We start from the raw sequence: 24,599 nt of genomic DNA, 5'->3' as shown, positions 1-24,599 counted from the left end.
CCACATTTCAGTGCATAATTCAAAAAGAAAAAAGAAAAAAAAAACATAATTTTTATTTATAGATCTGCGGTGGATAAACATTATAACATCGAACTGTTCGAGAACAATGTTTCCACCGTTGGGCTGTTCGTTTAACTAGGCTGTGTCCGCCTCTGTCGTCACCTTCCCCCGCGTGATTTCACAGCTCAGCCTCACCTGTTGACGCCGACGCTCTGCTCACACCGACTTGTCAGTTCTCAGGAGAGAGGTTCAAACCACGGACATAACCTAGGCAAGAAAACAGCTAAAACGTTGCGTCCTGCTTCGCAACAGACTGCAGAGACGGAGGAGTCTTCCTGAGCCTGCGCTTGAAGTGAAACGGGTCTAAAAGTCGCTTCACTACACGGTTCTCGTCTCTGACGCTCTGCTATGGACGGAGGAAGCCTCATCTCCAGTCGTTTAAATGGGAGCGCGTTTTCCAGGTAAAATGGGTTTATTTACTATTTTTTCACTTTCCAGCTTTAGTCAACAGACGCACACGCAGCACTGCGCTTCAGGAGTGTATATGAAAACATGAACAAATTGCTCAAGCTACAGGAGCAGTAGTGTTCTTTGGCAATTAATGGTAATATTAGGAAACTCTTTGATGCACTTTATCTACTTACAGCAAAAGAGGAATTATTACAACTTCCTGATATGTAATGTTATCGTATACTAAACTGCTCTACTTTATTGAAGGTGAGCAGTGTTTATGAAATACAGGATTGATCAGGTTTATTCCAAATACACACCTGTAGTTCATTTTTCAAGATCTTCTATCTCTACTTACAGAAACTTTCTCTGAACTAAATGTGTGTTTGTCAAAGCTTGTCCCATGACAATACACTAAGTACAAACACACACCCCCTCCTGTGTTTACAAAGACCTTGAGATCTCTGGCCCTTTATCCCTCCATCAGCACTCTGTGGGTAAACAGAGTGGGTGGGTGACATGGCTGAGGTAGGATTGTGAGGATTTGTTGTCTGGGGACTTCTGCCTTTAGCCTTTTTTCTCCCTCAATTCTCATTCAGACGCGCACAGAAGTCTCGTTTTGATTGCTATTGGACAAATCTATGTCTGAGCCCTGTGAGTTCTCGACTGTTATTTCGGTCGGACTGGTCTTTGTTGCATCACAGCTCCCACAGACAAACTCAGACCAGAGGAATCTCTGTGAGTACAGTTATCACACAATGAAAGGTTGGGAAGCGAGAAAAAAATCCCTCATGTTTTATTATAAGGTTTTAGTACTTGAATGAGCGCTTTGGATGTTGTTTAACTCTTGTTTAACTTTTCTTATACTTTTTCTTGTGATGAAAAATGACATTTGGATGGACTTCTGCCAGATGCCTCGCAGAAGTTATTTGCACTCTTTCTGTTTGTGTTCTTTTCTTTTGAACTGATTTTTCTCTTTTTCCAACTGGCTTTCAGTATCCTTGAGAGAATGCAACTAAACCTGTTGGGGGACCCTGTAATCATAGGTTTAAGTAAGAACAATAATGTTAACATCAGACGGTGTAGGTTTGCAGCCATCGGTGAAACCTGCACTGAGGCCGCAGGGCGTTCTGGTCAGATGAAGCTGTGTGCAACAATGAAATTTAAACACCTTTTAAATTGAAGCTTGATTTTATTAAAAACTGCAATTGGACTTCAATGCATTACTGTAATGAGATTATTAGGATCACTACCTAAATCTCTATGCAGCTGAAGTGTTTACATGGTTTTATGCATGTGCTTATGTAGCATTTGGTTTTTAATGGATAAACAAATCAATTCCTCACAGAATTAAGACACTTCAAACAGTGATTTCATATTTATATCACTTAAGCTTTGGGTTTCATTTTTTCTTTATTTGGCCTGTATCTTTTCTTTATTTGGCCTGTATCTTGACAAACCGAAATGCAGTTATTGACAAAAAGAAAAAGTTAGACATGCAGAAGAAGGACTGGCCAGAGTTTGAAAACGGGCTTTTGTCTGTGTCTGCCTGAAGCTGACATTCCCAGGTGATGATTGAAACTAGTGAAATAGTTGCAATGGTTCTTTTTTTGTTTTCAAGTCTTTGAACAGTGCTTGCATCACAAGCTTTTAAACCAGTATTTCAACTTGGTTATTTTACTCTTGAAGTCTTTTGATCTTTATAGCCATTAATTATGAAATGTTTTATGTGAGGCTGTGAAATATTTTGACACAATGTGATGTTTTAACTCCTGTGAAGACTGCACTTTTTCACATTTCGTCCTGTTACAAATGCAATCTCGAATATTTTAGATTTTAATAAACAACATAAAGCAAATGAGATATGGTTATCAATATTTTTATGATTAAAAACAAAAAAAATATCGTGTTGTTCCTTTGCATACCTGTAATAGCATTAAATAAAGATACACTGCAACCAGTTGCCTTCAGCAGTTAACAAATTATTAAATAGCCAACCTGTGTGTAATTTCATCTCAACATAAAGACAGCTGTTATGTGAAGGCCTCAAAGGTTTGTTACAGAACAGAAAGCAAAACAGTTGGGTTGGGATGGAGATAAACGTTTCACCAGGATAAGGACCTGGTGAAACTGGCTCTAACACTGCGTAGAGCCAGTGTTACAGTTAAATGCTTTAAATCAGTGGCTATTTGATTAAAAATTGTGCGTTGATTAATTCAATCAATTAAGCAAAAGCTAATATTCACTGTTTTGTTCATAAATGGTACAGACCGAATAATAAATAACTTGGATCACTTGCAACTGTTTTGCAGTTCAGTTCTGCTGAATTGTCACCATTTACTCAGACTCGCTGTAATAACGAGGCGACAACTTGACGGTTATTGGGACTGAGCCAGGAGGAGCTTTAAGCAAAAGATTCAGGGGTTACTTTGGGAAAGTCCATCATTTTTGTTCTGTCAGCTTAATATCCATGCCCAGTTTCATTTTCATCTGGTCTAAGGAAGCAGGATTGGCCTTTGTAAACATTAAACCACCTTTATTGCACAGAAATTGTACTCATTACTAACCATCGGAAGTATGACTTAATTTGTTTTTCAAAGCATGCTTGTAGTTGTAGGTAGCTCATGTTATTAGATTAGATCTGGGTTGCACTTTTTTTTTTGGAAAGTAAAAGAAGGACACTAACTTATTACATTGAAAATGTTGATTGGAGAAAGATTTGGTAATCTGGTTTTCACAAAAATAATGTGCAACCAGAACTACCAACGTCAAAATGAATTAATAGCAGGTTTTGCTTTTATATCTTCTACAGATGAAAACCAACCACACAGTGACTACAGAAGCATTTTGTCATGTTGTTGCTGCTCCTTTGTTGTTTTGTGCAACTGTGCGATAAGGTTCAGTGCACCAGATTCTTTCTGCTTTCAACAAAATCCACTTTACTGAACCATGATTTTTCTGTTTCTACAACAAAGTGAATGAAAATGATGGCCAAGTTATTTGTGATTTGATTTCTCTTTTCTTTAAGGCAAATGGACAACATCTTGCTAGTTAATTTAACTAGGTTTAATTCTTTTTTTAAAGAATGAAACATTTATTATGACAGTCTTCTGAAAGGAAACTATTACAGTTAAAGTAAACTGTTTTCTATCAATAGACAGTTCTTCCAGATTCGAGCAGAAGTGCTGTGTGGCTAGAGGTTGTTGACCAGGTGGACATACATTTAGCAGGAGTTTCCTAAACACATAATGTTGTCAAATAGCAGGAGTGGATTACATCAAACTAATGTATGACTTGGATACAATCCTTATATTTCTCCACAGATTAACTTTTCTTCAAACTGGCGAGTGAACACAAACTTGCTTCGTACTGTTTACATTTGAAGTTCAATGTGACCCAGAGATTACTCTCTTTCAGGACAGGGTCAGGTCACATTTAGCTCCTCTAATAATATATTTAAAAAGTTTGACCATTCTGACTTTTTTTGATGAGCATTCATTGCTTTGTTTTGCAACAGAGTTATTTGTGATTCCTTCCCACTATTTGTGCATTTAGTCATTATACAACTTAGTTTATCTGAGTCATTCAGACTCGCCTTACTTTATTCATTTGAAGGAACAGGACGACTGTGTGTGTATTGGTTCATGGATTATTATGCCTTCCTTCTTTACAGGCCATTTATGCTCACATGTTCCACTTGTGACATGTTTGCCTATATTTCCCTCTCACTGAATGCTTGGTGACAGACTGTAATCAGCATTCACACCCACACAGAGCATACCATCATCCCCGCTCTTTTGTCCTGAATGTAGGTAGTGGAATATAGCTGTTGTCGGTGTTGACTTTATGGTTCGGTATACACAATGCTGTGTCAGTGTTCAATGAGGGGGTCCAGAAAGGGATAGGGCTATGTTAGCCATAATGGGTGGGTTTTTGTTATTGCCTTTGTTCGAGAGCTAAGGTGTGGCAACATTATGATGGTTTCATGTTCAGGGACGGATTAGTCATGCTTTGAAATATGATTAGTCACAGGTTAATTACCAGATGCGTGGAGCTTTTCAGAGAACACTGAAACACAGTAAAACATGGTGAACATCGACATTTTGTTTAATGTTCTATTATTTAGCTTTGCTGGTTCATGATCAACACCAACGCAACACCCCAAAGACAATGTTTGCTTGTTTGACTGAAAAATACATTTAAATAAAAAAAATCAGCCAGGGAGATAATTATCCCTCCACTAGTTTTGTTTCAGTCATGTCTTCAAACAGTGAAATGCAATTATAAACGGCTTAAACCTTTACGCTGATCTTGAAGGTTCTGTGTCCCATAGGTGAACTTGCTTTGGGGCAAAATGTTTGTAACGACTACAGAACAAATTCCTTGTGAAGTCATTACTCCAGAAGCAACATAATTTGCAAGTGCTCTCAGAAAAAAAAAAAAAAAACAATTTCTGGAACTAGTGGTCTTGACCGTAATGAGTATTACATCTGGAGAAAAAATGGGAAAGCTTGCAAGGCTGAGAACATTATCCCATCATGAGGAAAGACCATTATGTGGAAGCAAACCCTCAAGATGTCAGCTAGGAACTTGAGAACTTGAAGTCTAGGCAGGAATGGGTCTTTATAATGGACAATGACTGTAAGCATTCCTCCCAGTTAGTTATAATGTAACTTGGAGCCTTGATCTCAGTCCCACAGAAAATTTGTGTGCAGACTTGAAAATGTTTGTGGAAACAAGGCATCCAACAAATCTTAACTGTTTCACCAGTTCTGTCTGGATGAACGGGTCAAAATTCCATTTATTTGTGAGAAACTTGTAGGCAGATTCTCAAAAAGGTTAAACCCAAGCTTTACAGTTGCTACAATAGTCACACAGGAGCCAATGGTACCAAGTACTTAGGGAGTGCATGTAAACTTCAGAGTTTATTGCTCATAAAAACAATGTGGGGAATTCTAAGAAACATAAAATAGGACATATTTTGTCTTATCTAATGTCAGAAAGTGAGAAAATAAAAATGTTTCTTTATGGAATTCATGTGTCACGTAAAGTGCAAATTGCATCAATCTTTGACATCATGATCAGTCTAAAGCTGAAGAATCTATACATTTATTGATCTACTCACTTCGAATGAGCAAAATGAGGACTCCCAACCTGGTATTCTAACCTCTCTATTAAGGAGAGCCAAGTCCAAATCCACATTCATGTCTGCAGTAATGCTCAAAGTGGGGTTCATTAAAGACTTTTGACCACCTAGTTTGAGGTGAATTAAAATTAGCACAACATTGGGATATTGTGCTTGCATTCATACAACATCCTGCAATAACACTTGTATCCTGCAATACAAGTTGAACTCACCAGCTTAGACAGCAATTAAGAAATTTACAATAAGTGTTTTAATTAGCACTGCAGTTCAGAGCAACTGGAACACTATCTCTGAATATTTTGTTGACAAACTGTTGAGAATAACTCTGTTTACTGTCTTTTTTTATTCCATTATTACAGTGTCTGCAACCATTGTGATATTCAAAGCACTGGTGTTGCTGTAACAATTGTGATGAGATATTTTGCAACTCTATCTTCAATCTACCACCCCTCTTCTCTTTATTACTCTTAACCACAAAAATATTGTCATAATTTATGATTCAGATTAAGCCACTTCTTTCAGACAACATTACTCCCACTGAAACTCCTTTGGCCTTTCTAGATGAAATAAAATGCAATCTTGCAGTCTGTAATATTGGGAGTGTGCAAAGTTCCATTGGAGCCTGGCGTTGAGAGAGAGAGGCTGATAAGCCTGGCTGATGTGAGGACATAGTGAGATAATATGACATGGACAACATTCTTTTCTGCTCTACTTCTACTGCTGTTGAACCTACATTACTTATTTCCTCACACTGGTCTGACTGGGTAAGTTTCTGTTGTCAGGATTTAGTTTTTCTTGGTTGGTTAGTCTGAAAATGAACATGGTTTCACATTTTATTGCATCTGTTTTAAAGGCTGAATTTGTTGTTGTACCTTTTTTTCCTTTTTTTTGTTTCTTGTGATCGCTCAAGGCAGTGTTTGCATGACAAGCACACAAACTTGCTCACTGAATGCCTAGCTGCACCTCCGTTCACTGTTTTTCTCCTATCTAATTCTCCAGAGGCGCTCCCCTCCCTGCAATCAAATCCAATTTTGGGCACAAAACTTTGTTTTGTTCTTTGATCTCGCTCTCAGGCTGAACTCTGCGTCTGCTGATTTTGGTATATTTACTTCCCTCACTCTCACTCTTTTGAGTGTCTTTGGGGCAACTTATCAAGATTTCTATTGCTTTTGGTTTTCATTTGAACACAGTAGTCAAACTGCAGACTTTACCCCTGAATAACTCCCTCTCGTGTGGGATGTTGATAGGGTATCTAACTGGACTTTAGTTGGAGGTCAAACACTTGTACCAATGTTTGTATAATAATGTGACTCAATCTCTCTCTCTTTCTTTCTCTCTCTACTGCTGCTCTGAGCGTCTTTCACAGATAATATAACATGTAGAAATGGTCAGTGTCTGCCTTTTTAAATGATAATGCGATACTGAAAATGCTTTCCATAGTGAATATATTGTTGTTTTAATATCAATTCTGATTAGATTAGAATCGGTGTTGAAGAGAAGGCATTGCAATAAATCCAAAAATACAAACCTGTATGATAAAATGCCATGCAGATGCATAAATCCTGATATTCATTTTATTCATTTATGACTTGTGTTTTAACATAAAGCACAGAATCTCACGGCTGTGTTGTACTCGCAGAACTGACGCTGCACCTGATGACTACTGTTATTATCTATTCATTGAACTTCAGCAACACAAAAAAGACAGATTTTGTGTCTTTTATTTATCATTTCCAAGGAGTTGCATCTCATTTTTGTATCATTTATTGATTATTTGTCCAGGTCACAGAGCAGCATTGATGCTTTTTTTCCTGTTATACTGCATTAGTCATATTTTTCTTAAAGTTTGTGATAACTCTATCAGACAAATGGGAAACGAATAAGCAGATTTCAAATATTTTCACGGCAAAGATAAGTCACACTTATCTTTGTAGTTGGTGGTAAATAGTTGGTGTGGTAGCACTTTGTTTTTATGCCTGTAAAACTGCTGTTGTACACTGGGAGTGTACTACAACACTACTACTGCTTTTTTTTAACCATCTCTGTCCATTACCATTTTTTTTCTAGATATCATTGTACCGTTTATCACTAGGAAGCCCCATTTAAATCTCTGCTGTATATTTATCTCTGTGCTTTCATTCATCCTTCTCTGCCACCAGCCTAATAAGGCATTGATCTCAGAACAGAGGGAGGGGGCGAAGCACTCGAGGAGGAAAACGGTGGGAAAAAGTTCTCAACACAAGAATTCCCACATGTTGGTTTTGAAGGTCGCAAAGACTGAAAGTTTGTGTCTTCTTGCCTGCATGTATTTGTGTACGGAGAAAGCACCAATTGAAGCCAAAGGGCAACATGGAATAAAAGACCGCAGCATAATGCTGGCTTTTAGGAGGACAAATTCCCAAAAGTTGGGAATCACTTTCATGTAACAGTTGGTAAACACAATACATAATATTATAATTATATCCACATGAATGGCATGAATGTGAGTGACAAAACAAAAGCCCTATGAAAACAGTACTTCAAAGTAATTGTCAGATGTATGGTTTTTCATACATTTCTTCTTTGCTATTGAACATCAAAGCTTTCTGCAGAAATGTAAAACTGCTGCATGTAAGGCCTCTGTGCACACTGAGCCCCTGAAATGCAACCACAAACCACTGCACACATCCTGAAATCGCTCCAATCTTTTGCTTTTGCTTCCTCATCAAAGCGTGACGCTTTCCCCGTCACAGACTTCTTTCTGGAAACCCACAGGGATTTCTGTGTTTTAACTTCCCAATTCGCACAATTGTTGTGGGATTACCCCCTACTGTCACCTGATTTGCTCATATGCTCTCACCGTTACTGTGTGATAAGTTGTAGTATTTATTAAAGATAATATTTTCTTTAATTTTAACTGCTTATTTGTTTTCAGGCTTTAGAGATGCCCCAACATAACATGGAAAACTCCAGGAGCCAGTGGCAGCAGAGTCTGCGGCAGCCATGGATCAGCAGAGTGGCTGCAGGTCAGAGTCCCGCCTCTTCAGGGGCCGAGTCTGACACGGAGAGCAGCAGCACAGAGAGTGAGAAGGTAACAGACGGAAGTGAGGTTTTTATGAACGTTGAAAAGCAGTTAGCCAATCTATTTTGTGCTGAATTGAAGTCTGTTTCACTTTCTTTCAATCTTAGAATGGAAAATGTTTTAGATTCAGGTCAAAACGATGAATCATGAGGTCTAAACTTAAGGCTGGTTTGATTTGTGTGATTTATTGGACATTTTCTTTTTCTCCTTTGTCAGTCCTGCCTTAAGAAGCCAGAGGTGGGCTCATCCAGGTTCTTTTCATCGAATTCAATGCTTCAGAACCGCATTACAGAGATCAACCAGCAAAAGGAAGAGCTGAAGATTGAGGTGAGAATCTGATGTAATCATTACAGATTGTGATAAATAATTACCCTTAGTATCCCAAAATCAGACAGTTTGAAGAAGTGTTGTGCATTAGCGTGTTCAATCTAACAGGTTCATAGTTTGTGAAGGACTTTGAACTTCACAATGGTGTCCTTTTACATGACAAAGTTGAACTGAGGCCTGCTTCTTCCGGCATTGCTGAACGGTTTTTTCTTTTGGAGTGATCAGGTGTTTGACAAACTCATGCCTCTCTAAGAGAAAAAGACCAACTCAGTTCTCCTTAAAAAAGAATGAAGTTGGGAATCCCTGTGCTTTCATGTCTTCACTGTAAATGTGAACCCTCTTGCTCTGACCATGCACCTAGTTTCTGTTAATTTGAGTAAGCTGAACTCAGAGTGGGAATGTCTGATGTTGAACCACAGAAGAAAGAGGAATGAAACTGAAACACCATGTATGCTACCACTTCTAACTTTGCTTTCTGACCATAATGTAGCTAAATATAGTCAAAATAATATCTCAAATGTTTGTATTTTACAAAATTAAAGATTCTCCCCTGCCACTAAAGTTTCTGGTGAGAGTGAAGTCAGGGTTTCTCTACTTAAACTGCTGCCCCTGCAACCTGACCCTGAATAGGAGGAAGACAATGGATGGATAACTGATTTTATTCGCCAGCTTGTTTTAAATACAATCTCTGTATTTTTAAGAGAAAGGCCAACATTGTTTTTCTCTTAGTGTCTTAGTAAAACTAAACTTTTTGATCAATTTTCACATTTATTTTGCTTTCTGAAAAGTAAATCTAAAACAGGACAATGAGAGAAGCTTTTTTAAGAGTGTAGTGTAAAAGGTAAGTGCTATCAATATTACTTTTTGGTATTAACAGTGTGAACTGAAATGAGAGCTAAATCTCAATAATGTTTGTTTAAAGATGCACCAAAATATTAGTTGTTTTCATTTGGAAATTTCAGACAATTAAAAAATAAATAAATAAAAAACTGAAAAAAACTGAAAGCTCTCAGACGGCCTAAAGTCATTCTTAAAGAATGTGTGACTCTGACTGGTTCAGTGTCTGGTTGATATGATTCAGCCTGGTCAGCTCTCTTGTCCTTTCAGCTGCAGCTGGAGATCGCCTTGCTGCAAGGAGAGCTGCAGACGGAGAAGAAGCAGCTGCACAGACACTCGCAGAAACTGCTGGCACTGCAACAACAAGCCAGAGAAAGAGAGAAGCACAAACGCACTGACAGACTTAAGGTAAGTCCCACACTAATAAAAGGACCTGAATTATTTTCTATGAATGCATTTATATTTTTTAACCTCTTCTTTTAATGTGAGAAAGTATTTTCTTGTTGTATGGATTACAGTAAAACCAGTTAAAGTTATCTTAAGGGATTCTTGAGAAACAAGTGGGACCAGAAATGAACCATCAACATAAAACAAGATCTTGTAAATGATAAGTCAACTGCTGTGTGATAATCATTGGTAGACTTTAACGCTCTGCTACACTCCTGTCAGAGCATTAAAGCATGATGGAGTGACTGCAAACAGGGTTGTGAAATTGTCCGAATGCTGTTTTGGGATCTGTTTTTGATTGAGATTTTATGCAATTCTGGGATTACTGTACTGTTGGTTTAGTATGTTGTTATTGTTGTTGTCTGGAAATGAAGGAGCGAGAGAAGTTGGAGAAGGAGAGACACAGGCTGGAGGAACTGAAGAAGAGTTGTGAGGAAAGAGAGAAACTGATCCCGAATCAGCCAGAAAGCCAAAGAGAGCAGCTAACTCTGCAGCTGCAGCAGGTGAGCAGATGGCACTGTATCTAATATCTTCAGCATGTTCAGCAGTAATAAAATGTTTTAAAGTTGTTCATGTGACACAAAAACCTCAGGCTGAGAGTGGGGGACTCACAAAAGTAGCAGGGGTATCTTTAAATCTGCATTAATGGCCTCCCTTCAGTGGAAATATTTCTCATTGTTTATCACTATGACTGCATGGTAGAAGATAAGATCTTGGAGAACAAGATTCAGGTACCAGCACAAAAATTTTCATTGTTTATTTTGATTGTAAGTCATTTGTGGTATTGTCCTGATCTCCCACAGAGTTTTAAAATGTTTAGATTGTTGATAAAGGGCTTGTTTTCTCTACTTCATTTAAAAATCTTAGGTCAGCAACCTGATCCATATAGTGTAAGATGCAGAGCAGAAAAAATTGTGAAAACTGAATTCTGCTAATGACATTGTCATCATCTCTTACTATTTTCAGTAAACCTGCTCATGGTCTTTTGTTTCACAGGAACTTTTCAATGGAAAAAGTATTTAATGTTGGTTAGATGACATGTTTCCATCTGTTGAAATCTAACTAAAAAACATTTAATGTAGTGTAAGGAATTGAATATCACTATATTCCTACCAACAATTTATTAACGAAGAGCCTGACAGTGTATCTAATAGTTTCACCTTCCAAATAAAACATAAATCTGCAACTGGTTGTTGGCCGTCTTGATTCAAAGAATGTCTCAAGTTAAAGGGTGTGTTTTCATCAATACTGATGATGTTGTTTTTTTAACAACACTTTATTGTTCAATACCAGTTTAACCTGTTTGCAAGCTTTAAGAGTTTAACTCACTCATGCAGAGCACAGGATGTGTATTTCTTTTAGCAAATGTGTCAGAGCAGAGTAAAGAGATTATTGGAAAAACGGTGTTTAACGATAAGTTTGGTGGGGCTTGTTTTCTTCTGTTGAAACATGTTGAATGTTGGAAAATAATACTTACAAGCCAGTTTGGCACAACCTGCTGTAACAAAGAATTAGCATATATGAATAAAGATGCCATAGCCAGCAGCAAATAAACAGAAGTTGCAAATTTTAGACAGCTTTGCAATTTTGCATACATCCGAATCTTAAAGCAAGAATCTAATTATTTCATTTTATTTCATTTCAATAATGAAGTTTTGCAAAGTCATTGAATTAGCATTGAAGAAGAAAAAAACAAAGAATTGCAGGACCCTAGAGGAGTGCAGTTTGAGACTACTGACTTAGGGTGATGTGCAGGTTTGTCCATAATACTGCTGTTCCCTGACCTGTCAGTTTAATTAAGTAGACATCAATTCTTGGTTGGTTTTGAATGATGTCATACTTTGTGTTTGGATATTGTAACCTAAGCTTGCAGTACGATGCGTTAGTGTCTGGTTGTAATGCGACATTTGTATAAGTTCAACTGAGTATGGATACACTAATAATCATAACCAGTGTTGAAAGCTGACCATATTTGGTTTATAAATTGTAATGACACATTTTCCTATATATGTCTGTGTCTTCCTTATTGTTTTCTTCATAATACCCAGTATTCTTCCCAGAACTAGTCTGCATCCAGTTAATTCCAGAAATAATTCAATTAAACAAAAAACTGAACTGACAGAACTTTTTTGTTACCCTTCTTGAAGGAGAAGGAAAGGATGGAGGCGGCCATCCGGGCTTTCGAGGACTGGGAGTTTCGTGTTTTGGAACAAGAAAGCGGCATTGGCGAAGAGGATGAAGACAGAGAAGAGAAACTCAAGGAGGAAGGAACGGAGGGGGAAATGGGGAAGGAAATCTCCCRCCAGCAGCATGTGGTCAACACAGCGCAGGTACTCGGTGTTCCTCATGGATCACTTTTTTCAGTGAATTTCACAAAGGCTCCCCAGGGTGTTGCACAGAAATTGCAGCTTATCAGTGAGTCATGTGCTCCATGTCTGTGTTTATCCTTACTTAAACTCCTACTTAAGCTGAGTTGTGATGTTGGATGTGTGCATAAGAAAAATGGACAAAATAATGACAATACATGTCTGAAATCCAGTACTTTGGTGTGTTCACATTGTCATTATTAGTGGGATGTTAAACTTGACACTAAAAAAAGACCCTTTCCAATTTTACTAACTTTTCTTTTTTCCTCTTGTGCCTGAAATATTTTCTGCAGCTGAAATGAATTAGCTTGACATTAAAAATAAGCAGAAGGCAGATCAGAGACTTGACTTCAAAGTTAAAAAACTTGCGCTCCTCCTTCAATAATCACAGCTTTGCTGGCTTTACTCTTCAGTGCAGTGCTCTGATAAAATTTTTACTCTGCAGCTAAGCAAGTTCCATTTAGCTCATTGCCCATAATAAATTAAACCCAAGAAAAGTATAGATATTTGTAATTGTCTCTATAGATCCCAGTTAATGGTTATAACTACGAGTTATCCCTTGAACCTCATCACCCCCCAACCTCAATGGTGGCACAAGCTTGAACTCCTTACCTCCAAGCATCACCCTAATTCTGTCACATGAGTCTATACAGGGAGTCTAATTACATCACAGGCCACCATGAGAGAACAAATCGGAGCAGGACAGACTGAAAACAACAGAGGTGGGATGACATTAAGAAGGATTAAAAGATAAAACATTTAGGAATCTTTGAAGCGAGACTCCAGATTTTTGCTGAACGTATTGAAAACATTGATATAAAGCCATGATATCCTTTCATCTGAAATAATAATCACTTATTTTCATAAAACATTTCATTTTTTTTTCCCGTATCCAAATATGTTCTCTCTGTAAAATACACAGTGCATCAAACAATTGACGACCACAGCAGATTAAATTTGATTCAATTGGACAAAATTATTTAAAAAGAACTATCCGGTTTTTTTTTTATTTAAGTTGAATCTGGTGGCTGTCACAGTAAAACATTTTCCTGTGCTGTTTTGCACAGAATGAGTCAGGCTTTATGAGACAGTGAAACTGTTCACATGAGAATTTCTAAGCTATTCAAAGAGGCAGGTTGTTACTTGACTAATAAATCTTGCAATCAAAGTTTGTCATATGTAATATTCTGCATTTTTAAACAGTTGGCAGAGTTTAGTTTTTATTTACATGCCTACAAAGTTTTACTTTGTAACTGTCACGTTGATAAATTTAAGTTGAAACTTATATTTTCATTGTATAGTAATAGTAATAAGTATAGTAATAAGTTTTTGCCATTTCATCATGCGTTCAGAATATTTATACAGTACTTTACCTCAAAATATGCACCAACTGTTCCTTTGGCAGTCAGGTTGGTGTTTTGCTTTTTTTTTTCCAAACAACCCGTTTGTGGATCTTAAGCTTCACATGAAAGGTAAACATACTCCTCACATCCTTTTGTGATATAAATACAAAAGACACAGATGTTCAACCTATATACTGACAAGTGTTGGATAAAAAGTGACACAATATTTAGTTTTTGCTCTGAAACATCTATAAAGTCTCCCACTAATTCATTGTTATAAAAACATTAATTAAATAGATACTAGACCTAAAAGACACTTTCCCAGCTAGATTTCTAGTATTGCTCTCTAGCTCCCCCTTTCCTTTCCCAGTAAAATCACTTTTTGCTCCTAAAAAAACACATGGTGACTCTGTTGCTCAAGTCATAGAATTACTTGCCTTTTGACAGTTTATTGATGTGAAATATTATATCACACAAAACAAAGTAAATTTGATTTCTATTTGGCAAAGTGCTTTTCCAAAGTTTTTAATTGATAAATGTAACTCAGAGTTTGAAAATGAATAATTTGAACTGTAATACCATTGCTAATACTATAGTGTTGTACCTGGTGTAAAATGCAAACATTGTTCTGTGGCAACAAATGTGCTTTCCTTCTGCATCGTGAAGTCCGTTTAAAAAACATATTTGGTCCCCATAATACTGAATTGTTCCACAATTAGCCTCAGTATGCTGGTGGGGGTGCCAACGATGAGATGAAGACTGGGATTGTATGAGACGCGAATTGTAGTTGACTCAGCTGCACTGCAGCCAGCTGCACAAGGCTGCTCAGCTGTCTGTCTGCTTCGTACTGTGTCACATGCAGCATCCTTGCACTGGTAAATTATAATCCAGTATTTCTTTAAATGACCCTTTTTGGCTTCTTCCTGGCCTTGGATTCCTAAATAGATTCCATCCATTATCCTTGGTGGTGTTCTGCTTATTTCCAGTGGTTTCCCAAATAATTTGTAAATTTTTTTTTTTTTTTTTTTTTTAAGTGTATCTCTGTTTGGGAAAAGTCCACTTGGATCTTGTTGGTATATCTATTCATGCTTTATGTGCATTTAGTACAATATCCTAATATTGGATCACAACCTTTTGAAGAATTTATTGAAACCCATGCCAGCTAAATAAACTGGCTGCAGCACATCGCATGTCTTCTGTGAAGAGGAAACCATATGGCAGTCCAAGCTGATGGAAATTATTCCCTGGATTTTCAGGAACGAGTCCAGCAGTTGGAGAAACAGCTGAAAGAGATGGAGAAAGAGAAGGAAAGAGAGCTGAATGCGTTGAGGAAGGAGAAGAGAGAACTAATACAAGCAACTCAAACGGTACGAGGGTTTTCTAATATTGTGGATTTATCTTATTGTAGATATCCGTTGCTATTCAGATTGCCAATGCTACTGTTAATGTAAAAAAATTACCTAATTCAAAATAATGCTGGTTATGCTGAATTGGTTTTGTGCAAGCGATGAAACAATTGTTGGTGGTAAAATAAATAGATTTACAATGAGGCTGTAACCATCATATTCTTCTCTTTGCTGTTTGGAGCTTTCACAATCTTCTCAGTTTTATTTTTATTCATTTCCTTCAGTGTCATAATCTACATTTTATGTAGCCAAAGTGCACTTTGCCCAGGTGTTATTTACCATTTAACATGCATTGTTTGAGTTGGACTAAATACTTGCAAGACCTGGTGTAACTCAATTCTTATGTTTTTTTAGTTCCTCATTAAATGTCAGTGCTTGACACAAGCTAGACAAAAATGCACAAATGTATTTGTTTTGAGATGTTTTTTGACCTAAATGCTTTGCTATATAATGGCCTTTCAAAGTCTATTTTTCCCTTAGCTTCTTTCTTGGACTTGAGCATGATCACTATTCTATATTTGATACCATTTTCTAAAATATACTATTGTTTTAAAATGGAAGATGCAGTTTTGAAGAAACTTGTGTGTATTTTTGGCTTTGATCACATATGCAGGGTAACCTAAATAAAGTACAATCTACAGTACTTTTAACGTCTGACCTATTAGTTACTGAGATTCATAGATGATTCTTTTGACCTGGGAATGACATTTTGCACCTGGATTACCTACTTTACATAGAGAGATGCATTTGTGACCTAGTTTTGAATAAGCAGTGGGTGGTGAGGAGCCAGACTCGTTTGTTTTTGAGACTTCATTTTGATTCTTCATAAAACAATGCCTTGCAATTTACAGTCCGTTTCTTACAAATACTTACAATTCCAAAATCTGTAATTTACTTAATATTTTTTAACTGTGTTTGGGTTAAATTCTTCTGGCATCAGTTTTCACCTAAAAAGAGTCATGACAGTATCAGTTGTTATGAGCAGGAGACAAGATCAGGAAAAGGAAAAAACAAATCAGAGAGAAAAAGTGCAACTGAGAGAAACTTAAGTTGGAGGGAGAGAGCAAGGGAGGAGGGAACGAAGGGAGGGTAAGAACAGAGGGAGGAGTAAGCAGCGTGAGGGTGGTATAGCTGTGGTTGTATGTGTGTAGATTTGAGCTTGTGTGGATGCATACAAGGGAGAGAAACCAAGCTGAGAGAAGTGTTACATCCTTGCAGCAAAGGGTAAGCCAAAAGAATGAACACAAATCTGTCATATATAGGAATTGAAACTTAACTTTTAGTTCATAATGTTGACTAAAGAGGGTAGAATTGCATAGCAAAAGGGAGGAGTTGAGAACGAGACATTGTCAGAAAGAATGACCGAATTTGCGCAGGATGTGCTTGATTTGACATCTTTGTCCAAGTTCTGAATTCTTTGGCTGTGAAAAGCTAAACAGCTTATAGTAAATAATGCATGAGGCGATAATCTGTTTGGATCACCATGTTGAGGAATGGGACATAGGAAGCCTTGTAGCAGATTTCCTCTTACTGTGAGAAAGTACAATTTCTTATAAATGCTTACTGTCGACACATTTCCTGACACCATGTGCTTGTGTGAAGAACTGAATGGGGCCAAAAAGGGTTAAACAGTGAACTTAATGTAGTCACTGAATTGCTCATGCGTTTGTGACTCGAGCATGGTGGGAGGGTTTTCAGGAAAGACACTGTGGCTGTGATGTATTTTTTATTTTTTATCTCATCATGACCAATCCATCTTGGATGTGTTTCTGTAGTTTAATTCTCAGCCATATGTGATGTGTCTATCTTTTCAAGGCAATCTGTTTTTCATCTTTAACCTCTTTGTCTCCAGTTATTTTAAGCAGACTTTTAGCATTTGTCTCTTGTAACAAGTGTCCGTCTCATATCCGTTCTTTCAAAACTGAATCTGGTCCAACAGGTTCCCAAAGAGAAGAAGCCACTCACTGATTGGTCGAACTTCACCACCTCAGCTCCCTGCATGATGTCACTCTCTCCTTTGACACCTCACAAGTCTCCACAGGTGTGCATTTGGTCAGGCCTTTGTCAATTTATCTGTCTTATGAATGATGAGCCTCACTGCTGAAACAACTGAAAAGTTGTGAAAGAAGGGGAAATTGTTGATCGTCCGGAAATCATGGGAATGCATTTACAGTTTTGAACTTGTTCATAGTTTATAATCTTGATATGGGATTTTATGTGATGACCCTCGTACTGTACATTAATCTCTTCTTTAGGAACTATCCAAGGAAGCCGTCAGTTTGCCAAGAAGGCGAAGCTTACATCGGAACAACAGACCCTCCGACAGGCCGATTTCAGTGCAGGGTGAGTTGCCAACCCTGTTTTTTCCTTGTGTTGTGTTTTTAATTGCTCCTGCTTTTGTAGTTCATGACAATCAAGACAATCAACGTGCTCACTTTCTACTCATATCCTCATTTTGTCTGTTTGCTCAGTTCCCTCCCTTTTAGTCTAATCAAAGGTGTGTCTTTAGAGTTTTTGGTTGTTGCTACGACCGAGAGCATGATTCTCCCATGTCGCATAGAAACATCTGAAAGCTTAAGCCTAAAATCTCCACAGTGGTATCTGCTTTTGTGCTCCAAATATTTGAGTTGCCTGATCTGTTAAGTCATGTCAAGTCTTCCAAGGTCTTTTTCCTCCTCACTGTAATTTAAAGTTGATAGTTGGAATTGCCCCAGAAAAGATTTCTCTGGCATATACATATAATTTTTATATATTTATAAATAAATAAAAAAATATAGTGGTTATGGTTCCCTGTTTCTTTCCACTGTCAGGTTTGGTGAGGACTCCTCCAGACAGCCAGACGACAGAGGCTTTCACTTCCCCCATAAGCTCACACAGACTAAGCAACGGGCACAGACCAGGGAACAGCAACGGTGGTGGGTTGCTCACTCCGTGCAACAGTGAAGTAAGCTCTCGTGCTGCAAGGTGAGTTTCATCACTGCATGTGGATCTATATGATACTTTTGGACTATGTAGCACTTCTTTGAGATAAAAATGCAGAATATGTAATGCATTATTCTAATTATCGATACCAACAGAAATGTTACTTATCATATCAGAGTGTGCAACAGTTGTACTTATGTAATCTTTGATGTAAAAGCATGCTATGAGGTGTATGAATGATTATCTCATAGCTGCACGATATTAGAAAAACATATAAATGTAATGGCATAGCTGAATTTTATGAAGAGTGATTCCGGTTAATCCACATTTTCTTGACTCCATTTCTTCAACCCTTTTTATCAGATTTAGCATCTCGGTAGCTAAAAATATACAAGTATTTACATCAACAAAAGTCCATCCAGCATCTTAAAAATATTATTGGCATGCAGATTTTGGATGCATGCCAATAATATTAAAATCCAACTAGATACTGCATTCAAGGAATTCTCCGACTGTTATATTGGACAGATTGATATTTTGATAATATATTGGACAAATTTAGTTGTCAGATAATGCCACAATTAAAAACGGTTCAAAAAGGAGTTTTTTTGGGCACGCTGGGGTTAAATAATCAACCCTGTGTATAATAAGTATGTGGAAGTTTTTTGCTCAATTTGTTTTCGGATGTATTGATGATAATTCACAGTTTCAAAGGAGACATGACTATCTGAGGGAAATTTAGAGCTCTTATGATGTTCAGTGTATACAGTCAGGTCAGTTTCTGTAAATCATATATTCTTATTAAAAACACAATTTGTTTAATAACTCAGCTTAAAAAGTGAGTCTCATATATCCTTTAGGGTAGGTCACAGAAGGTCATTGCTTTCAGTGACCCTGCCTGTTTACTTGGCATGATAATAAAAAGTTGTGTGGAAGGACAAAGTGTGGCCCACAAGCATGTACAAGCAACTGGGATAGCTACTGCCCTAATGTCTTATCACTAAAGTAAAAATAAACACATTCCTGAATAGTACATCACTGCTTATAATGAGGTTGCTTTTTTTGATTCAATTCCGAAAATACAAAACTTGGGCCAGTTTTATTCCAAATAATAAAGGCGTATTTATATTTTGCTACTTTTGCAAGTTCAAAATAATGGTACTTTTTAACTTGCGTAAAAAATATAGTAGTTTCTGATATGAATGTGGTGTAGATGGTATCACTGATGGTTTGTTTATTAAAATTAAAAAAGCAGTAGTAAATTGACGTGTTTAAAAAAAAAAGCATTACTTACAAAGACAATAACACAGAGACATGTCTAATATATTTTAAGTAAACTGGAGGATAGCCCGGTTTACTGAAATTGCCATGCAAGTCATATTGGTTGGAAAAAGACACTTAACTGTCTTTCTGTTCCCTGCAAAATAATGGAATAATGAGATTGGTTAAATCTAACAACACACTTTTCTATTTGACTGTTTTCTAGATTGATGCTGACTGCATGGCCCTTTATAACACTCCATTAAATTATAATTTTGGGGGGTTTGCTGTTTTAATAAGAACAACCAATGCTATTGCTTTGATTTTTTTTATTTATTTTCTTTAATTCTGATGTTTCCTGATTCTTGTTTCTGCAGTCCGTCGCTTTTGGATCTTGTGGAGATTGAGAGGAAGCTGAGGGAAGCCAAGGCAGAAAGAGAGAGGCTTCTCAGAGAACGAGTGAGTCACCTGCCATGGGAAACACTAATTGTCACTGTCACACTTTATTAGACATGGCCTGTTGATCAGTGACACCAGCTAAGCTCGCGCATGATTGTCCAAGAAACCACTGAGCAGATGTTTGCACGCCTATAATGCATATTCGTAGCACTGGCAGCTGCCAAGACTGGAAGGCTCAAACCTCCAGTTGTTTGTGGCTTCATAACCAATGGGTTTCTATTTTTGCTGCTTTAAAAATAGTACATTTTAATGTGTTACAGTTTTTTTTTTTTCTATGACTGTGTGCACACAGGCAGAGAGGCAGCGGTTGTTGCTGGAAGAAAGAAGCCAAAGAGAACTAAACTCCTCCAGAGAAGAACCACTAGAACCAGAAACGCAACATAGACCAGAGACAGGAGCAAATGAATCCGTACAAGTCCTTTCATCGCCAGGTTCAGAGGTATAAATTAATCATAAACCCTAAATCTAGGGTTAGAAAAGTTAAGAAATTGTGGCTGTAGAACTAATAAATGCTAGAGATTTTTCTCCATGTTTTACTTGTTATGTTATGGTTAAATCCCGTCTTTACACATAATAATAAGCAAACCAAGCCCATTAGATGTGTAAGTCAGTTTTATGAGCTTAATGTTGACCCAGTTTCTTGATAAATGATCTTACTGAAAATTGCTCTGTTCCTTAATCAGTTATGTTGTTTGTTGTAATAGTGAGTCATTCACATTAAAATAATGAAATTTTATTAATAGAACAGAATAAATATTGTTGTACTGTAATATAGCAGTAAAGATGGGTGCAATAAAAATAATGGCCCAGGTGTTCTGAATTATAGTCTAGTTACATCTATAAAACAATTTTCATCATGTAGCTCGGCTAGAGATTATTAGTTTTTCCTCTTTTCTAGGACCATATCTTACATCATATTTTTGATACAAATGTAGTAAACTTTTCATCATGTGACCACAGAGAGCCCCTTTCTGAAGCTGAAAAAATGCCACCGGATGTTGGTAGTGTTTTCCATGGAAAATGTACTATTTAGAGGGTGACTTAAGCTCCACTTGTCCTTCCAGAAGCGCAGCCTGCCCCATTTCCTAACGCCAAACTTTGACCTTCGAGCCCATGTAGAGTCACTGGGTCACGGGGTTGCCAGCTGCACGGACCTGCGGCTCACACCTCGACGGTGTGCCGGCTTTCTCACGAAACGAGGGGGGAGGGTCAAGACATGGAAGAAGAGATGGTTCCTGTTTGACACAGACCACAAACGACTGGCCTACTATACAGGTTAGACTGGCTTGCAAAGTTGTGTGTGTGTGTGTGCGTGTGTTTATGTTTGCTCATTGACTTTGCATTTGTGTGTTTGCATGAATAAAAGGTTTCTGTGTGCCACACAATTTGAGCTCACTGAAGAGAGGCTATTGTTGTAAAAATACATGAGGAACCGTCTCTTACTGCACATATTTTAAGATCAGATGAAGTATCATGCAAAAGTGCTTTTACCCTAGAAATCTATTTTACGTTTTGTTTAGAATAATTGTAAGGAAAAATGCTTTTTTTAATAGACTGTGACAAATAACCTATTGTCATTTTGTAGCACTTTGAGATTACATAAGTGTGTAATAAATAAAAATGTTACTAAAAATAAAACTCTTAAAATTGTCACACTATGTTGACCTAAAATGTATATTTTGTATTTTTTTTTCTACAGACTGCGATGAGAGGAAGCTAAAGGGAGTCATGTACTTTCAGGCTATAGAAGAAGTTTACTACGACCATCTACGGACGGCTACCTCTGTGAGTTTGGCTTTTGTCAAATCTGTTGCAGTTTTTGGGATTTTTTCATTTGGATGCACCAAATCAGTAAATTTTGATTTCTAGAGTCTGTAAATGGAGGCTGCAACCCCTCTTTCATTTTGAAAACATACTTTCTTGGATCATTGATCTCTAAATTACCTCAAAATGCTTGCATAATCTTTCAGAAAAATGTGATGTCAGAAGCAAAGCAAGTAGCTCAGAAAAATATTTACAACTTTTCTTGAGTTGAGATGATTTTACTAGTTTAAACTTTTCCAAAAGCAATCCTACTTGCAAAACAAGAGCATTTTAACAGAATAAACTAAACCTCTACACTAGACAAATCTAGTCCAACATAAAGCTACTTTTATGTTCAACAAAAATTAAATAGCTTTGTTGGACATTCAGGCATTCAGGCTACTTTTAAGAAAGGTGTAAACTTTAAGTCATATTCTGCTCTACATCAAAACAGCCAGTTGTTTTTTTTTCTTTCATTAATTACTCCAGATTTCTGAGGAACGATATTTGTCATACTTCTAGGGAAGCAGACAAACAGGATTTTCTTGCTTCAGTTTGACATTGCAGATGCTTGATTGCAGTCCGTTGTAAAGTTTTGGTCTAACAAATATTTGTGTGTTTTAAAGCCTCAATATTGCTGTAAAGACATGGGAAACTTTGTGAGCTGACTCTTGATATCTCTGTCTTCTGTTTAGTCTCCTCGGCCCAGCCTTACGTTCTGTGTGAAGACATACGATCGCCTGTTCTTTCTGGTGGCTTCCAATGCCGTGTCCATGCGTATCTGGATGGATGTCATTGTCACTGCAACAGACGAGCACAGCCGCTATTGACTTAAATACGTGACTATGAAGTGAAGCTACTGAACGGACTCCACTGTGGTTCTTTTCCCCTTTCCTGTCTGGGCAGTATATTTGCTGCAAATGTGCCCTGGGGGGATTCAGAAGACCCACATGGAGGTGCCGCGGGTCAGACGTGGAGGACACTGTTACTGATATAAGTTAATCAGCTGCAGCTCACAAAAATGGATCTTTAAAGGACTCGCTCATGGTGACTCAGCTGTCTGTTACAGGCAGGATTTTTTTCACGGATCTCGAGCTCCCCCTGCTGGTTGCAGTCCAGCATCACAGGAGTAATGTACACTACAGGTGATACCAGAAATGGGCACAATAAAACCACCAGCACTTACAGGATGTAATTTGTTCTAATATGCCACTACACTGGAGGTGACCTCTTTGTCATATTCACCCCTTGCCTTTGTTTTCAGATAAGGAATGTTATAGAAGTTTTAAAGATTATTTATTATATTGAGGTTTATATGGCTTTGGTTTGCAGGTAAATAAAACTGTACTCTGGTATCAGGGCAACATTAAATGTTTGTTTTATAAAAATGTTCATGTTTGTCTGTTTTTATTGAATCATCTTTGGAAAAGTAATGGTGAGATCAATTCCAAGGTTTTATGAAAAATAACTGAAGATACATTTTCTTCAATGTTTCTTTTCTATTTGATTGCATCTTAACATGAATGGACCTGTAACACTTCCACAGGCACATTGCTGATAGCAGTCCATTACCCATATACGATGAGGTGTGCTAAAGATCACAGCAGAACTTACTGGGAACTTCATAGATACGCCTTAATAGGAATTCGACTGTGGAGTCGACTGTGGACATCCGGTGATCATTAAAGGATGGACATGGTCAGCATCAATACTCAGGTAGGCTGAGTATTGATGCTGTTTAAAGGCTGTGGCATTTAACCAACTCTATTGGGACATAGGAGCCCAAAATGTGCCAAGTAAAAATCTCCTTTTTCTATGCTTGATGTATTGAAACAAGTCAGACTTATGTTTTTATGTCAAAATCTGACCCATCTGAATACATACCAGTAGATTAAAGGGGGGTATTATGTAAAATTTACTTTTTTAGCTTTGTATTGTATTGTAATGTTGTTCCCTCATCAAAAAATACCTGGAGTGTTACTTTGATTCTTTGATGCATGTTTGATAAACCTCGACTCTGACAATCAGTCATTTTGAGCCATCACTCAAGACTGCCCTACATGTTTTTCTTTCTTTTTTTTCTCCAACTCTCCCTCCATACTGGGAAGCATTCTAGTTCACACACATCACTGCAGACACCCAATTTCATTGGACAGTCACATTTAGAAGAAGCTTGTAAATCCAAACGTAGTTTAACCAAAACTACAGTATTCCTACCTAAATAGGACCTGACACTTCTGTCAACAGGCAGTTGTTGTTTTCACTGTGACATGCAAAATTATTAATAAGGCCATACGTAGACAGAGGTGAGTGTTTTCTAATTAAATCCATATATTTCTGCTGGAGGTAAGTTGCTTCAGTGTAAAAGGAGCAATATCAAGGTACATCTGTTTGACTAATTCTGAAACTCCTGATGTTTGAGAACTTCCTCAGTTTCATTGCACACATTAAGAAATCAATTTCCTGTAAGCAATTTCCTGTTTTAGTTTTTTAAGATTCTCGCTGACGTGAATTTAAATTTTTTGACCTCAATCACGCAAGCCTTTGAAACTTTCCTCCTTTGGTTTGTATTTCCTTTGTACCCATCTTGTCTGACGATTGCTGCTCGCACATTTAAAGGTATTTAACATACTTTCTCTTTGTGAAATAAATGTATTTTGCAGGTCAGTATTAGTCACACCAATGGATATGAAAAACAAGTTCATTTATTTAAGTACTACTCACTAAGTGAAACAGATTTTATAAATTAATTTCAGACTGTTTTCAAACCGT

The 24,599-nt window shown here is 37.4% G+C and overlaps 1 protein-coding gene across 1 annotated transcript; it reads left to right on the top strand.

Annotated features, from left to right (window-relative positions):
* The first annotated feature begins 95 nt into the window (after positions 1-95).
* On the top strand, positions 96-23,219 carry phldb3 (pleckstrin homology-like domain, family B, member 3). Its single transcript, XM_008431221.1, has 15 exons — positions 96-461; positions 8,511-8,666; positions 8,874-8,984; positions 10,092-10,229; positions 10,643-10,771; positions 12,416-12,598; positions 15,234-15,344; positions 17,323-17,424; positions 17,639-17,726; positions 18,194-18,347; positions 19,943-20,024; positions 20,317-20,463; positions 21,089-21,299; positions 21,724-21,809; positions 22,523-23,219. Exons 2-15 carry the CDS (start codon positions 8,520-8,522, stop codon positions 22,655-22,657), a joined length of 1,824 nt encoding a protein of 607 aa, XP_008429443.1. The 5' UTR covers positions 96-461; positions 8,511-8,519; the 3' UTR covers positions 22,658-23,219.
* Positions 23,220-24,599: the final 1,380 nt, after the last annotated feature.

The sequence above is a fragment of the Poecilia reticulata genome, linkage group LG16, assembly GCF_000633615.1.
Source record: "Poecilia reticulata strain Guanapo linkage group LG16, Guppy_female_1.0+MT, whole genome shotgun sequence".
NCBI classification, from domain to species: Eukaryota; Metazoa; Chordata; class Actinopteri; order Cyprinodontiformes; family Poeciliidae; genus Poecilia; species Poecilia reticulata.
This window is presented reverse-complemented; position numbering and strand designations above follow the sequence as displayed.